General features: G+C 42.9%; 1 protein-coding gene across 1 annotated transcript; it reads left to right on the top strand.

Moving 5' to 3' along the window:
• The first annotated feature begins 3,609 nt into the window (after positions 1–3,609).
• Positions 3,610–14,944, top strand: LOC147881915 (uncharacterized). The gene is made up of 21 exons (XM_087401199.1): positions 3,610–4,554; positions 4,653–4,794; positions 4,947–5,005; positions 5,117–5,200; positions 5,604–5,666; positions 5,779–5,893; positions 5,999–6,066; positions 6,194–6,271; positions 6,655–6,724; positions 7,925–8,069; positions 8,178–8,238; positions 8,374–8,513; positions 8,637–8,753; positions 12,865–12,931; positions 13,070–13,284; positions 13,417–13,552; positions 13,645–13,814; positions 13,944–13,989; positions 14,160–14,230; positions 14,402–14,546; positions 14,653–14,944. Exons 1-21 carry the CDS (start codon positions 3,610–3,612, stop codon positions 14,872–14,874), a joined length of 3,159 nt encoding a protein of 1,052 aa, XP_087257325.1. The 3' UTR covers positions 14,875–14,944.
• The last annotated feature ends 517 nt before the right edge of the window (positions 14,945–15,461 follow it).

The following is a 15,461-nucleotide window of genomic DNA, read 5'->3' as shown; positions in this document are numbered from 1 at the left end:
TCTCCATAGGTGTACTTTGAGTATTATATGCTGGAATTGGCAATAATGGAGGAAGAGCAGGGACTTTAGCATTGCTTTTGTTGCTTGTAAATTCAATTCGTTGTGCCATGAGCAGAGCTTCGTTGAGGGACTTGGGTCCCTGATCCTACATTTGCTGAGAGATCTCTAGCTTGAATCTTTGCCATAGGAAGAACAATTTAAGGTCTTCTATCATGTGGTGGATCAATGCGGAGTAATAGATGAGTTAGCTTCACTCCAAACTGAGAGACGCTCTCATTTGGTAATTGACCCAACTGTTGCAATTGAGTGAGTGCATTTTTTACAGTGTTTGAATTGCCAAAAGCAGTTGTGAGTACATCATCTAAGTGCACCAAAGATCTCTTGATATTGTCGTCGAGTTGATGGTACCAAGCTGCTGGAAAGAAGGTTTAATTTCTTCGACTTTTTGCTCGTCAGACCAATGATGGTACTCTGCTAAATTGGCGAAGTGATCAAGCCCATCTTTTGTAGCTCCTATGTAGGGCTTAGGTCGGACTTTCGAATTGTGGCCAAGATTAGAAACTTGTCGAGATGACAGATGAGTTGCTAAGTTTGCGACATGCATGTTAGATTATACGAGTTCTGAGAGTAGAGCAGCGAACATGTCGTTTGATCCATGATGGCTGGGAGAATTGTGTTCAAAAGCCTCATACTCCATTTGGCGTCTCCACCAAAAAGATGTAATAACTAGAAAAGGCGACTGTGCTAAACATAAGAAAGCAACACAAGTAGAATGGCACGACACCAGAGAGAGCGACTAAGAAACAATAGAATGGAACAAGAATTGGCCTGTCCGCAATTGGGCATGCAGGTCACAATTTATTAGGGAGGCACAACAGAAGTAAGTCCTGTTAGAATTACATCAAGAAGAAGTTGAAGGTGTGGGGAGAAGGGAGCCTTGGCGTGTAGCTATTGCCACGTGTGTGTCATGCAGGGCAGTGAGCCATGTGCTCGCCATAATCTGCCAAGTTGGAAGGACGAGTAGCATGACTTCTCTACGACGGGCTAGAGACCCACTCCGTTGGGTCTCAAGTGGGATCTAAATTTCAAGAAAATAAAATTTCAAGTTAAAAAACCCCTCTATCTCTTCAATTTGTCAGTTGCGAGAGTTGTGTGAATATGCCATAAATTTAGTATCAATCTCATTGTGGTGCTAGCAACTTAGGAAATAGAGGAAGCAAAAATTTTCAATAGTTATAGCGACCTTTATTCCTCTCAAATGCTTGGAATATTATGTGTTATGAATCATGGTTTAGTAGACTTTTGAATGCCCCAAGTGGAAACCATGGGTTTCATGCAAGAAATTCATCATGTTTAGGGCAAAGTCATCATCCAATGGGAACAAGAACAAAAAATCGATAGGGAAGGGGGATAAGCCCTCCAAAATGGAAAATGTATTTAACATGTGTATGTGTTGATTATTTGGACATATGTGAGTGAGTGCATTCATGTACGTGTGTAGGTGGTGTGGCTATACATGTGTCTCTATGCACTATGTTTATGTATGTACGTGTGCACAATTGTGCTTCTGTTTACATGCATGGGCAACTCTTGTTTCTATCGTTTTACAAAAACTCTGGCAAACTTCTTGAGTTCCAGATTCTGCATCCTCCATCCTACTTGTGCATTTGATTACACTTTGATCGTGGAGGAGAGACCTACCCTGAGGTGAGCAACATCATGTAGGTTGCGTTGTACCTCGAACCAATCAAGAGCTCCTCACCTAAATGCTTGCCAAGTTCACCAAAACATGGCAACCTAGCCTCTCTATTGCATCTTGCACATTGAGATACAAATCCTTTGTCCCTCATGACAATGTATGGGTGCTTGTGGCTAAAGTTTCTTTTCGATTGAGTGCTTCTACGTATGAGATCATGTTAATCACTATTGCGATGTCCAATCCCATTGCGACCACTGTATTTGACTATAGCTAATAGTGGTTAAAAGTGAGGTTAGGGTGCCATAGTAATCTTGAACCTAAGATAGCCCAAATGGCCATAGTGGCGATGAAAATTTTGATGGCATTCCCATCAATGCCCATTGCTTATTGTTCTTTTTTCCCATCAATGGCCTCTTCCAATATTTGGTGTCATCTCAAGCCTTATTTAAGGTGACCTACAAATATGTTAGGGCATGTTCCCAATCTGCAGTTTATGGGCATTTGCTATATGAACAACAGCAAAGTCAAACTCTTCTTGATGGTGGATATGTGCTCACAATGTCTCTCGGATGACCTCCATCATGCATATGTGCTCAGTTCTCTACTACGATGCAAGACTCATGAAATGGCATCTCCCTAATAACCTATAGTGCCTCCCATCAACGGAGATTTCTCAAACCATAGTCAAGGCTACCTTTATATATATATATACACACATATATATATATATCCTCCCCCCCCCCCCCCCCCTCTCTCTCTCTCTCTCTCTCTCTCTCTCTATATATATATATATATATATATATATATATATAATTTTATTTATATATTTTATATAATGTATACTCCCTCTCCCCTTACCACGTTGCAATCTCCCCCCCCCGCCCCCCCTTCTCGCTCTCTTCTTCTCCCTCTCTCTCCTGGTTGCCCTGTAGGCTGTACCTTTGCCACTCCCCTCGCGTTGCTCCTACGTTGCGTATCCTTTGCTCTTGCGCCGCGCGCTTTGGCCTTTACGCTGTGCCATTTTCCTCGAGTTTTTACGGTGCCACATGTCCCCTTGCAAGGCTTCAGCCAATCATTTCGCACGTCTGCATTGCATCTGCGTCTGCTCTGGACTGCAGTCGTTTGCGCATCCATGGTTGAACTTTGCACTGCTCTGCAGTCTGCACTATGTCTTCTCCGCCCCTGTCTGCACGCATGGTTGTGCATCTAGCCCAGATGACTTGTCAGGCTAGCTACGTGCCATGTCATCAAGTCTGAATGGCCGTGGTCTTTGCTCTCTACCAGTTCACTCAAATGCAAGTTTTCGTGCTCATTGGTTGCCACGTGCCAACTGTGACGTGCGCTGTCTGCTTGTAGGTCTGCAAGTGCTCTTCTATTGGCAACTTGGCGCCACATTTAGAATCTGCAGGTTGATCCTCGCGCGCCCGCCATGTGTCGTATTGTGCTCTGACGGGACCAGACTGTTGCTCCACCCATGCCAGACTGCAGGTTTGATGTCTCAGACATCCATAGGGACAGATGGCGTGACAACGCACCTCCTCCAAGCCTGACTACAGTTCGAGGTCTCAGACCTGCACAGGGACAGGTGGCACGGCAGTGCGCATCCTCCTTTTGTGGCACTCCTCCGAACCTCGACGTATGCTCAAACCTCCCACGAAGCTGTCTTTTGCACGTCCAGAACCTCCATAAATCCTCCACGTGGAGCCTCTCCTTAAAAGAATAGTATAGAAGTATAGAGACGAGTCATCTTGCGAGAGTGTCGAGTGGTCGTCAAGGTATGAAGTAGCAAATTTATATTTGCTCTTATTTTGTGAGAGGTAAGAGTGTATAAGTAATATAAAATGAAAATTGGCGGGATGATCTTCTCAATTGGTTTGTATTTCATTCGTAATCGTTCCTTTCAAGAAACCATGGCGCACCCCCAGCTTCCCTTGCTCCATCCTCATCTCCCACACCACCCTCCATCCCTCCCCCAGCCTCGCAGCCTCGGATTGAAGAGAATTCGTACCGATCCTTCCTCACCTCTCCCTCCCTTCAAGAGATTGCATCCCTCCCCTCCCAGTGTCGCTGCTTTGCTCGCCAAGATCGCTCGCCCCGATCCTGCGAAACTTGGCGAATTTCCAAGTACCGGTAAGCTCGGGACGCCTGACGAGAAGGTATGCTCGGGCTCCTTTAACGAAACTCGGGATCAACAGGAACTGGAAGCTTGCAGAAGCTTAGAACTGTGTCGAGCAGATAATACAGATGCTGCACAAGCTTCTTCTGGAACTCCACAAGATGTAATGCAGCTAGAAACGTCCAAGGAGGAGGTGTCCCTGGGACTTCCCTCCAATCGAAGCCAATGTACTCCGAGCATTGAACGTAATCTTGATGCTTGCAGAAGTTTAGAACCGTCTCAAAACCAAAATGTCAGTCTTGAAAAAGCCTCACCGGAGACTCCACATGCCACCGCGGCATTGTCCTCTCTTTCGCGTCTTCATAAATTCAACGCTTCCAATTACAGGCCTCCAGGGCTCGCCGTAGGCACGAATACAGTTGCCTCCCGGGACAGGAGTTTACACGCCACGTCCAGAATCCCGCTCTCAGAAAAGAATGTCCCTGTCAATAATGAGAAATCGGAAGATACACGAATGCTCGGGAATGCAGTCTCTCGGGATACCCAGCCAGTTCCGGTTCGCTTCTACACTGTTATGTATTGTACCAGAAAGAGGAATTCCAAGCGTAAAGGTCCCTGGTTTGATGGCGTCCTTGTTGTGCGGGGTCCCAAGTGCTCGTTACAAGATACGGAAGGAAAATCTATTTGCAAAGGAGACTTCCATTGCGCCAAGGGCATGTCCGTAGACGCTACCATTGAAGTAAAGTTTCATCCGTCTTGAACAGAAGTTTACTGTCGTCTTACTGCGTCGTCTTGCCTTGCAAGTTCGTAGGACTTCAAATCTTTTAAAATATGCAGGTTGGGAAGTTTGAGATAGAAATACAGAACGCCGCATCACAACAGGAATATGAAAGTGGTACCCTCTTCGCGGGTTGCTTTGGTTCCAAGGCGAAGCCTGTTGATGCCAGCGACGAATGTTTGAGAAGGCGGAAGTTTACGGGTATCTTGAATCACAGGAGGTATTGTAATCTTCAGTTGGATGACATTCTGTGAATGTAGTCGACTGCATTATCTTATGAAGTGTATTTCGAAACTCTTAATGGCACTCAAAGTTTTGTTGTTTTAACGGTTAAGTTTCCTCTACTCTCATAGACCTTTCAATAATGAATACGTTTGAATGCCAGCTAGGTTTCCTCTACTATCATGAATACGTTTGAATGCCAGCTCGGAAGAGCTTTATGCAGTTTGAAACCTTCCGTTCGTGGTCGCAAATTTAACAACTATCCATTTTCATCTATGTGGGATAACACATAACACAGCAGCAATTTATTTGTGTTCGTAATTTCATGTGCAGAGGAGGGATCGCACTCCCTTCGCAGAAGCCTTCGCAGAAGGCAATTCCAAAGGTCTTAATCCTTCCTAGTAACTGATTCGGGACCATCTGTACATTATGTCTTTTCTGCTCACTGCGCACAATGCTTAACATTTTCGGAGTACCTAAGGTTAAACTAAGTGGATCGTACTCGAATGCTGGATCTGCCATGAAACATATGAGTTGTGCAATAAACTGCTGTTTCAGAGATTATGCTAATTCCAGATAGTTAACATTGGCATCATGTCTGCTCGGCAGGTTCGCTTGCTGGCCTTCCTATCTGAAATATCTTTGCAAAACGGTGTTGTCCAATCTCGAAATGAAAAGAAGATGATGATGTTTGTCACTTGAATGATTTGTCAAGTCTCTGCCAAACGACACAGCAGTCATGAACGTAAATTACTTGGTTCTTGTATATCAAATATGATCATGTGCAGGACGCACTGATGTTAGGCGCCAACAATACTGGCGATGATTCCATGTCCATTATAGTAGATCCTGTAAGATATCTTTTATTTGGCAAGCTTGGAAGTCACTATATGGCTATATTTCTATGGGAAGGTCTTCTACCGTTATGCCTTCCTTGACCTTTGCTGTAATGTTGTCATGCAGTATATTGCGTCCAAGCTCAGACCACATCAACGGGAAGGGGTGAAATTCATGTTCGAGTGTGTGATGGGATTGAGAGCTCCATCGTTCACTGGCTGCCTTTTAGCAGATGAGATGGGTATGCTTTCTGAAATTGTACCTTCCCTATGTGGCAATGTGGAATTGGCGCTGGAAAAAAGCGACCATTATTTGACGGCCAATCTTATGCATTGTTTTTTTGTAGGCCTTGGAAAGACAGTACAAGTTATATCTCTCATTTGGACTCTGATTCAGCAGGTACTCAGGACAAGTGTTGTTAAGCGGCATCACTCATTGCAATTCTGATCGTTTTATGTACACATGAAAGTGGATACTTCATGATGACAGGTTTTTGATGCCACACACCGGCTGCTGTTTATCTTATTTAATGTTTGAACAGGGCTTCAAATTTCAGTCACAGTTCAAGCACATCATTGTTGTTTGCCCGTCTTCACTGGTGCAAAACTGGGGAAACGAGGTTAACAACACTGAACCTTTCTTATCTTCATGGTTTTGAATACATAAGCCTGCTTTTACTTTCCACATGCCAGTGAAGTTATGCTATTAGTGACTTAAAAATCATCAAGCATGCAAGATTTCCTTTATGTGCGGGTTTCTGTTCTCTAATTTGCAGAGTCTGGAAAATTGGTAAAATAAAAACACTTAACAGAAGTGGATATAACACCATGGCCTTAGGAGATGCATCATCCCATCAAAATGGGAGCATACTCTGGAAAATAGCAGTAGATACCAAGTGCATTATTGAAGCAGGAATTCAAATTATGACATCCCTAAGCGTTGTCAATCTTTGGAAATTTTCATTGTGATTGGTTTTAACCTTGATATCACCTTGTTGTGCAGGTGAGGAAGTGGCTTGGTTCTGAAAGATTGAAAGCTCTTGTTGTACATGCAGGTTCAGGGAAAGAGGTTCGTTCTTGTCTTCTTTCTCAATTTCTTGAATCAAGTCTATTCTCCATTTGTATCAAACTTTTCACAATGTAAGGGTTGAAAATGTATACACATCTTTTTAAAATGGTGCCTGCATTCCCAGTCTGAATCCTCACTTTTGGTGAGGACAATCAAAGAAGCATTCTATTCTAAATGACTGTTTTTTCTCTATTCCATGCTCTTTCTTTTGACATGCTCAAGTGGCATTCAATTGGTAGTTTGACCAACGAGGTCAGTTTCTCAACGATGATGAAGTTTTGGAGTAGCCATAACGGCCCCTAACAACTCCAATGTTTGTGCTCGTCATGTTCCCATGCAAAGTATGAGCCATGGATTTAGACGTTGGATTCAGAATGCCCTGCCTGGATTTTGACCTATGCATGATGTAAAAAGAAGGGCATCTTTTTGGGTTGCCTTTACATAGAAGAGCTTACAAAAATGGGTGACATGATGGAAAGGCATCATGTCTGCGAAAGCTAGCGAGGATTTAGCTCTTGATGTCTATATTTTGGGTGGGTTGCAAGCAAGAAAGTAACTTATTTGTCATACAACATGCTCGCGCTAGCGAGGATTTAGCTCTTGATGTCTATATTTTGGGTGGGTTGCAAGCAAGAAAGTAACTTATTTGTCATACAACATGCTCGCTTTTGTTTGTGCATGCAAACTTGAAGCTCCTCACTAATTGTAGATTGCAGTCAAGGTTTATGGCGTGGGACTTCTAGAATACCTTCTCATTTGAAAATATGTTCAATGAAATACTCCGAGAAACAATAATTAAGGAGAACAGCATGGGATAGTATATCTCATATATGCTTCTAGGCTTGTGCTTTCAGATCTGTCATAATCTCCTATCTTGTGTTCTTTTTGAAGTGCGCTCTCCTTTTCCCATCAATTACAAAATTGTCCAATGATCGTGCTTCCAGTCCTATTCATACTCCCGTGTGAGGAGAGTCTACCTTTTTGAGTGGGACATCTTCTGAATTAACTGATCAAAATAAAATGTTGACCTTAAAATTAATATTTCAATAGAGTTAGTTTCTTGTATTGATGAACATGGGATTCCTCTTCTTGTATTTGTCAGTGAGATTTATCTTCTGTAACATGACAAATTTAATTTTGAAGCTCTGGAAAGAGTCTAAATGTGGAACTCACGCTTGCATAATGTGGGCTTGAACGTAGGCAGAGCAGCAGTTCCAAGATTTCAAGAATGGCAAGATTTGTCCTCTATTAATCACATCATATGAGCTGTTGCGTAAGCATCAAGATCTTCTAGCATCATCAAAGCCTGGGCTATTAGTATGCGATGAAGCTCACCGTTTGAAAAATTGGTACTTTCCATATCTGTGCAGCTGTTGTTGTCAAAGGCGCTTCCTTAGTCTTGCAATTAAAGGTGGTCCATTTTGTTTTGTATAAAATGTTGTTATGGCATTATGCAGTGCTGGAAATAAGACTATCAATGCCCTTTTGGCACTAAATTGCTCTAGGAGGGTTTTATTGGTAAGTGGTTTTCATGTTGTGTAAGTCCGTTACTGAATACAATGCATTAAATTTTTTTTGTTCCCCAAGTATATGGCATGTTGCACTTTTTTCTCCTCTTCTTCCTAATTACTAATTGTAATTTGAAATGCGCAGACAGGAACACCTGTACAAAATGATCTCAATGAACTTTATGCTATGCTTGATTTTGCAAACCCGAATCTTCTTGGTCCCCTTTCTGCATTCAAGCGTCTCTATGCTGAACCAATTGAAGAGAGTAGGGACCGAAATGCAAGGTGACTCAGATTTAAGTATTTATTTATAGCATGTATCTTAATGTTATTTTGTTGGCATTAGAGATTTGTTCAGTCTCAATATTACTATCTGGAAACTCATGAAATATTGCTGTGCTTGACCAGTGAGGATCAACGGCAGTTAGGGCAATCCCGATTTTTAGAGCTGCAGGCAGGAACAAAGTTTTGTATCTTGCGGAGGAACGCGATTATCAACAGAAGTTACTTACCTGCTAAAACAGAGTATGTTGAACATCATTTATGTTAGTCAAATGCGTGGCTCCTCAAATTTTGATAAATGCATTTGTAAAGTCAAAAATTCACTTTGCGCATTGCTGGCAGCTCCCTTGGATATTGATTCCGTTTGACCCTATCAACTCTAGTGCCTTGTGGCATAGGGATCCTGAGTGTAAGTTATCTGCAAAGAGGACTTTCAGATCACCATGCTGAGGGGGAAGGGTTTATAATTTTGAAACAGAACTTACTGAAGAGATTGCAATTGATTGGGCTTAGTGGCAAAATGGCTTGCCCTTATTTTGGACTTATGTGGGGTGTAATATGAAATGATGTACCATGTGGCATTTGCAATCTAGGTACTGTGAAGTTTGTTAGAAGAGGTCAATGCCCCACCTGTGAGCCCTCATATGAGGACTAGGGCGCAGTAGACTTGGGTACAGGGTGGAGATGCTGCTGTAGGCAGAGCAGACAGGAGGTAGCAGTAAGGCCTATTTATAGGCCAGGTACCCCCAGATCAGATCAGGTCCAGGGCCAGTCAGAGTCAACCTGACCCTAGGTGGGCCATCTGGTTGGTTGGGTTGGGCCTGCAGACTGTCTGCATGGGTCGACTAGTAGCAGGTGGAGGTGGCAGTCCAGCCTCCCAATAAATAGAGGTCATTTAATCTCAAATTTGTGCAAGTTTTAGCACAGCATAGGCTGGAAGATTGCTGCTCTTTATTTGCATACTTTCTCTACATCATCTCTGCTATTCTTTGAGTGGTGATCGGTGTGTGTGTGTTTGTCTCCTTTGTGTCTGATCAGAGAGAGTTTCCAGGTCTGTCCATTGCTGGTGAGGTTTGGAAATCAGTACCTCTGTTTTTTAAGATTGTATCAGAGCCAGCGGCTTAGCTCTTGTGGTCAAGTGAAGGAAGGTGTCCCACCAAGTTCGAAGGCACCTCTGATTCAAGGCAGGTGCATTGTTCTTTTGGTTTTTGCGTTGTGTCCTATCTCTGTTCTTGTGATCAGAAATGATGGCCTCTCATTGCCCATAGATTTGAGGATATGGAAAGTTGGATGGGACCAATTATCCCATTTGGAAAGTCAAGCTCCAGTGCCACCTTGTGGCTTTGAAACTCTGGAGGAATAGAACTCAGATGTCAAGGGTGCTTTGGAGAAGGTGACAGTTGCTGCAGACCCAGAATATTCAGAATGCAGATACGTCTAATGAGGCATGGATCATTTTGAAGGATCTTATGAGACGATAATCCGTCGAGAATCCTATCCTCCAGAATCAATGGTCAGGTAGTCTTGGTCAAGTCCAAGGAGATCGGTAAGATAAAGGTGTGAAGAGTGGAGGAGAATGGTTTGCACCACATCAATGCATTGATGGTTCAAGGAAAGTCATTGATGGTTCAAGGAAAGTCGGATATCTCAAGATTGTGATATGAAAGGTTCAGTCATGTCAGCTATGGTACTCTTTCAGAGATGCAGAGGGTTGGAATAGTTGGGGGACTTTGGCCAATAGCAGGCACTGAAGGTGTCTGTGAAGCTTGCATGGACATCAAGAGCTTTTCTCGAAGAAGCCAGTTTCAGGGTCCAAGCCCAACTGGAAGTGGTGCACTTTGATATATGCAGGAAGATGTCAGCTCAGTCATTCACAGGTTCATTATATTTTCTTACCTTTTAGCCCTATGATTTGTGTTGGCAAAGAAATCATAGGATTTTTCAAACTTCAAGAATGGAGGGCCAAGGTTAAGGAGTCCGGAAAAGAATTAAAGACATTCCGCATTGACAGAGGGGGATAAAGACTTTGACGTTTATTGTAAGAAGAATGGGATCAAGAGACAGCTCACTACAACTCGCATATCCAAGCAGAACGAGGTGGCTGAAAGAAAGATCATGTGATCGTAGAGATGGTGTTGACAATGTTGAGGGAGAAGAAACTTATTGGAGTGAGGCGGTTTATGAAGCCGTGCACATCTTGAACAAGATGAAGACTAAGGCAGTTGAGAAGAAGACCCCATACAAAGCTTCTTATGGTAAGAAGGTAAGAAGCTTAGCATTCACTCATTTGAAGATTTTTGCTTCTAAAGCATTTGTGCATGTTCATAAGTACGACATGGAAACTAGATCCACGGAGTGGAAAGTGCATATTCGTCGAGTACAGTGAAGAGTCAAAAATATATGACTTTGACGATGCTAAGGGGAAAGAAACTTCCCAAGACCTATAGGAGTGAGGCCGTTTATGCAGTCGTGCACATCTTGAACAAGACAAAGACAAAGGCAATCAAGAAGAAGACCCCATATGAAGCATGTTATAGTAAGAAGCTCAACATAAAGCATTTGTGCATGCTCATAAAGATGACACGAAGAAGCGAGATCCCAAGAGTGGAAAGTTCATATTCGTGGTGTACAGTGAATAGTTGAAAGCATATCAGTTGTACCCCACAAGTACCTTTTGGCGGTCGAAACTTTGAAACATCGTTTCCCATCTGTTTTCGTTTCCATGTTTTCGAAACTCTTGGGAACTATGCTACTGACTTCAGTGGAGGGCTTCATCGTCCCACCAGGATACACATGGATCCACCTTCCCCACTCCATGAGGATTTCGATCGGGCAGTTCGGGGTCTCATCACACGGTCTCCGTACTGAGAGTGGTCGGGAGGAGGGCATACCTAGAGAGGGTTGCACCTACACCTTGTGCGATTCCTAGGAGATCAAGTCAGAGGAGCATTTTGCTTTCACATGCCTTGTGTACTATGAGCTCAGAGGTCAGTATCACTGCTTTTTCAGAGATGATTTCGGATCCCTACCTAGACCAAAGATGCTTGGCAGCCTTCATCCATGAGGCCGTATGACACAAGGAGCAATTGCTTAGGGCACCTAGGAGAGATCAGGTTACACATCCAGACTCCACTCAGAGCATGATCATTGAGTTATCTTAGCCAGATAGCATTGACCAGCAGGACTCTCGGATGCAAGGACCCGAGCCAGAGTTAGAGACACACTAGACTCATCGGCGTACTTAGGTACATATCACCCTTCCTTCCATGTTCATTAGACCGGATATACGACCCACAGGAGTGACTGTGGCACTTGTTCGCCGTAGGGCCACAGCTTGGAGATCACAACGAGCTGCACATGTTAACAGCCCACCATGGCTCTACCACAGGGTTTATGCCACCACAACAGCCTCACATCGATGCCCCCCTCCCAAGGCTAGTGCTCTCGTCGGCTTCCACTTCATGAGCTAGAGGATTTTCTCTCTTTGTGTCCCAACGCCATTGTGATCAGGATTATGGATTCTCTTTTGTATTCATCTTGGGTGTTGATGTCCGCTTAGTGGTTCCACCCCTCAACTCATTGTATTAGTTTCTTTTAGTCTCATAGACCCTTTTTGGTCTTCTGAAGACTTTTAATAAACTTTCTTTCTTTCTTTCTGAGGGCACTGCCACCAATAGTGAACTTTTTGGCCACATTGATACACCCATGAGCTGTGGTTGCATGTTGATATCTTTTGTTCTGCTCCTACCTTTCAGTCGTTTTCCAATGTGTGCCTTTCCCTCTCATGCCTTTACCTAGCCTGACCTAATGAAGGCTTCACTCTTTTGCTGCGTTATTTAAAAAATAGATCAAATATTGTTTATCAAATAATGCCAGTATCTACTCTTTTTATAATGGTAAAATCCATAATATCCTTTCATCCTCACTACAAAACATAGATTATTGATAATATTACACTATACACGTCTGACATGCAAGAATTCCATCTTTCTTTGTCTGCATGTCCAAGAGTTTTGTGTTCAGTACTTGATGCTAGAAGTAGATATGTAACATTCAATGACCAAGTAGATATGCTGAAGTCTTTGTGTAACATATATTCTCCATTGTGCTAATTTTCTCCTGCCTCGGGCAAAATCCCCTTTAAATGCATTGAGAACTTCAAAAAAAATGCAGGTGCAATAATAGTTAAACTTTCCCAGTAAGCGTGGGCCCCATAAAATTTTCGGAAGTATCACTTATCTTGATTTTCTAAGGCTAATACAAACCCTTTCAACACTCCATTCAATTCTTCTTTCCGCACCATTAATCTGCCCAATCACTGTGGCAGTAATTTTTCGTGCTGCTTTTGATGCAGATACATCGTATTCTGCAGACTTAAACCTCTTCAAGTGTCATTGTATGAAGCATTTGTGAGATCTCAGGTTATGGATTCAGCAGGCTTTGTGAAAGCATTGCTGCCTTTTGCTGAAACAAGTTAGCTTGCTAATGCATAGATCAAGAGTACATTGAGATTTCTCTTTACATGTGATGCTGAGATGTTGGATTAAATGCATGCACAGTTTGTGGCCAAGTTGTTCCTCTCCGAGACAAGCACTGCCAACGTGCTATCTGCTATATGTCTGCTAAGGAAGCTGTGCAATCACCCCAGACTAGTTTTGGATGACATGTCAAGGGAAAATTTGGAAAAGTATTTTCAAAAGTGCAGTTCAATGATGGATTTTGCGAATGAGCTTAGTGGTGAGGGGTCTCCAAATCCAGCAAGTATGTCATTGAGGTAATTTTTAAGATAATATTATTACAACGATTGAAGTCTCTGAAACAGCAGGTGGACATGCACATAGTCATCATATAACTTTTCAGGACTTGTTGATGCATAACACGAGCTCTATTCTTATATTTCACACAGGTATGCCAAATCTTCCTCTGGTAAACTTGAATGTCTGAGTGCATTGCTCTCAGCGACTTTTGAACATGGTTTGTCTGGATCTATGGACCGGGTGGTTGTAGTTTCAAATTTCACTCAGACTCTTAATCTGGTCCAGGTTGTTACCTACAGAATCCTTTTGTTGAAATTGAGCTGTTCTTTGACTGTTAGACAATTTTCATGATCTTCATGTCTAAGAGGATACTGCAGGATTTGTGTGATAGTGAGGGGTGGACATGGTTACGGCTTGATGGTGCTACAAATGTTGCTGATCGACAACGACTAGTTGATCATTTCAATTCTGGCTTTGGTGGGGAGAGAGTATTTCTGCTCTCATCCAAAGCTGGTGGCATGGGCCTAAATCTCGTTGGAGCAAACCGGTGAGTTCAGATGGAAAAGTGTTGTGCTCTCGATTTACATTTTTGGTTAGCTTCGTAGTTCTTATTACAAACAGAAACTTGAGCTCTATGAAAAAAAGAGAGATATTGACATCAAGTTATGCATGATAGGTTGATACTTTTTGATCCGGATTGGAATCCTGCAACCGATGCACAGGTATGCTGGCTGCCTGTTTTGGGAATTTAAAAAGTTGAGTTTTCAAGCCATTCAGACTTTGTTAACTTTATAAAAGAATAAGTTTACTTGATGACATGCGCATTTCAAAGGATGAAATGAAGCAACTTAGTGTTACAGAAAACGAGGCATTTCTAATTTAACCAATGCAGGCAATGGCTCGCATCTGGAGGGAAGGACAACAAAAGCCTGTAATGATCTACAGGCTTTTGTCAACTGGCAGGTGCTTATTGTTGCAAGGCTCCCTATTTGGTTGTGTTTTGAAGTTGGTCGGGCTCAACTGTTTTCTCATCATTATCATTTAGTTACCATCAGGCGCCTTCTATATGGTTTCCTCCAAGAAGGTTCTCATGGTCAGGGCTTGATTTGACTACTCGTTGGTCTCATTCCTCAGCATCGAGGAAAAAATATATCAGCGACAGATGGTAAAAGAAGAAATCGCCGGGACAGTAGAAGAGAATCTTGAGACCAAGCTCCGAAGCAATAGTGGCCGATATTTCAGTCGGGAGGAACTCCAGGAGCTTTTCGCATTGCATTGGGTGCAGTTGCCAATCATTTGACTGCTCTCTTTCGTTCAAATCTGTGATATTGGCTCATGAAGAAGCACATTGACCTTTCTGCGTTTTTTCCTCACTCTTTGTATAGAATACCTGTTGCGACACCTTCGATTTGATGTCACGACGCGAGTTGCCCGCCGAGGAGCAGTGGAGAGACTGTTCGGATGATGTAGACGATCCAGCATTGAAGGAAGCAATTCGGAAAGGGCCGGTCTCTTTCGTTCACAGGAAGCTGGAAGGGGCCGTGAGGCAGGGGGGAGACGAAGCACTCTTTGAGAGCAGCCCGATTCCAAGTGAAGGTACCGGCTGAAATTCCTTTGTGGATCTGGGTGGGTGCTGGCTGAAAGGATAGGGGCTTACAATGGCTGCTTGCACGGAGAGAGAGAAGAGAAGAGAAGAGTCTTATAATATCAATTTGCCTGTCATGGATTGCTTGGTGTGGGCACAGCTCAGTGGGCTGCCAGGTTAGACCCTACACTAAACCCTCCCTCAAAAAAGAGTTAGTCCAGAGGCGAGAGGAACATACAAGTTCAGCATTAAATTGATTTTCAGTTGTTGAGATGTTCCTAAAATTTGATAGCAATACAAAGAATTCACATCTTACTAAGGCAGATTTGTGAAGACATTCGCACAATCATACGACTCACGGATTGAAGTACAATTATTTGCATTGAATGCATGATAAGGTAGCAAAGCCTTAGAGCAAGCCATAGAAATGCTATACATTAATGTTTAGCTTGTGTCTTGAAGAAAATGTTGGAAAGGCTAATGCATAACATGAGAGTCAAATTATTTCTCTTTAGAGCATATTTTCATTACATAACTTAGAGGTTATGTCTTTCGATGTGAGAAAGCAAAAAATGTATATCATAGTCCTTTGTTAAAAGCTACTAGGCA

The sequence above is a fragment of the Dipteris shenzhenensis genome, chromosome 30 (assembly GCF_047967505.1).
Source record: "Dipteris shenzhenensis isolate YYH24624 ecotype China chromosome 30, Dip_SZ_1.0, whole genome shotgun sequence".
Taxonomy (NCBI): domain Eukaryota; kingdom Viridiplantae; phylum Streptophyta; class Polypodiopsida; order Gleicheniales; family Dipteridaceae; genus Dipteris; species Dipteris shenzhenensis.
This window is presented reverse-complemented; position numbering and strand designations above follow the sequence as displayed.

Excerpts from the sequence above, each read along its gene's own strand:
- LOC147881915 (XM_087401199.1), top strand. The coding sequence starts at position 3,610 with ATGGCGCACCCCCAGCTTCCCTTGCTCCATCCTCATCTCCCACACCAC. Across the intron at positions 8,239-8,373 it reads GCTCTAGGAGGGTTTTATTG|ACAGGAACACCTGTACAAAA; the intron begins GTAAGTGGTTTT and ends TGAAATGCGCAG. Across the intron at positions 14,231-14,401 it reads AGGCTTTTGTCAACTGGCAG|CATCGAGGAAAAAATATATC; the intron begins GTGCTTATTGTT and ends CTCATTCCTCAG.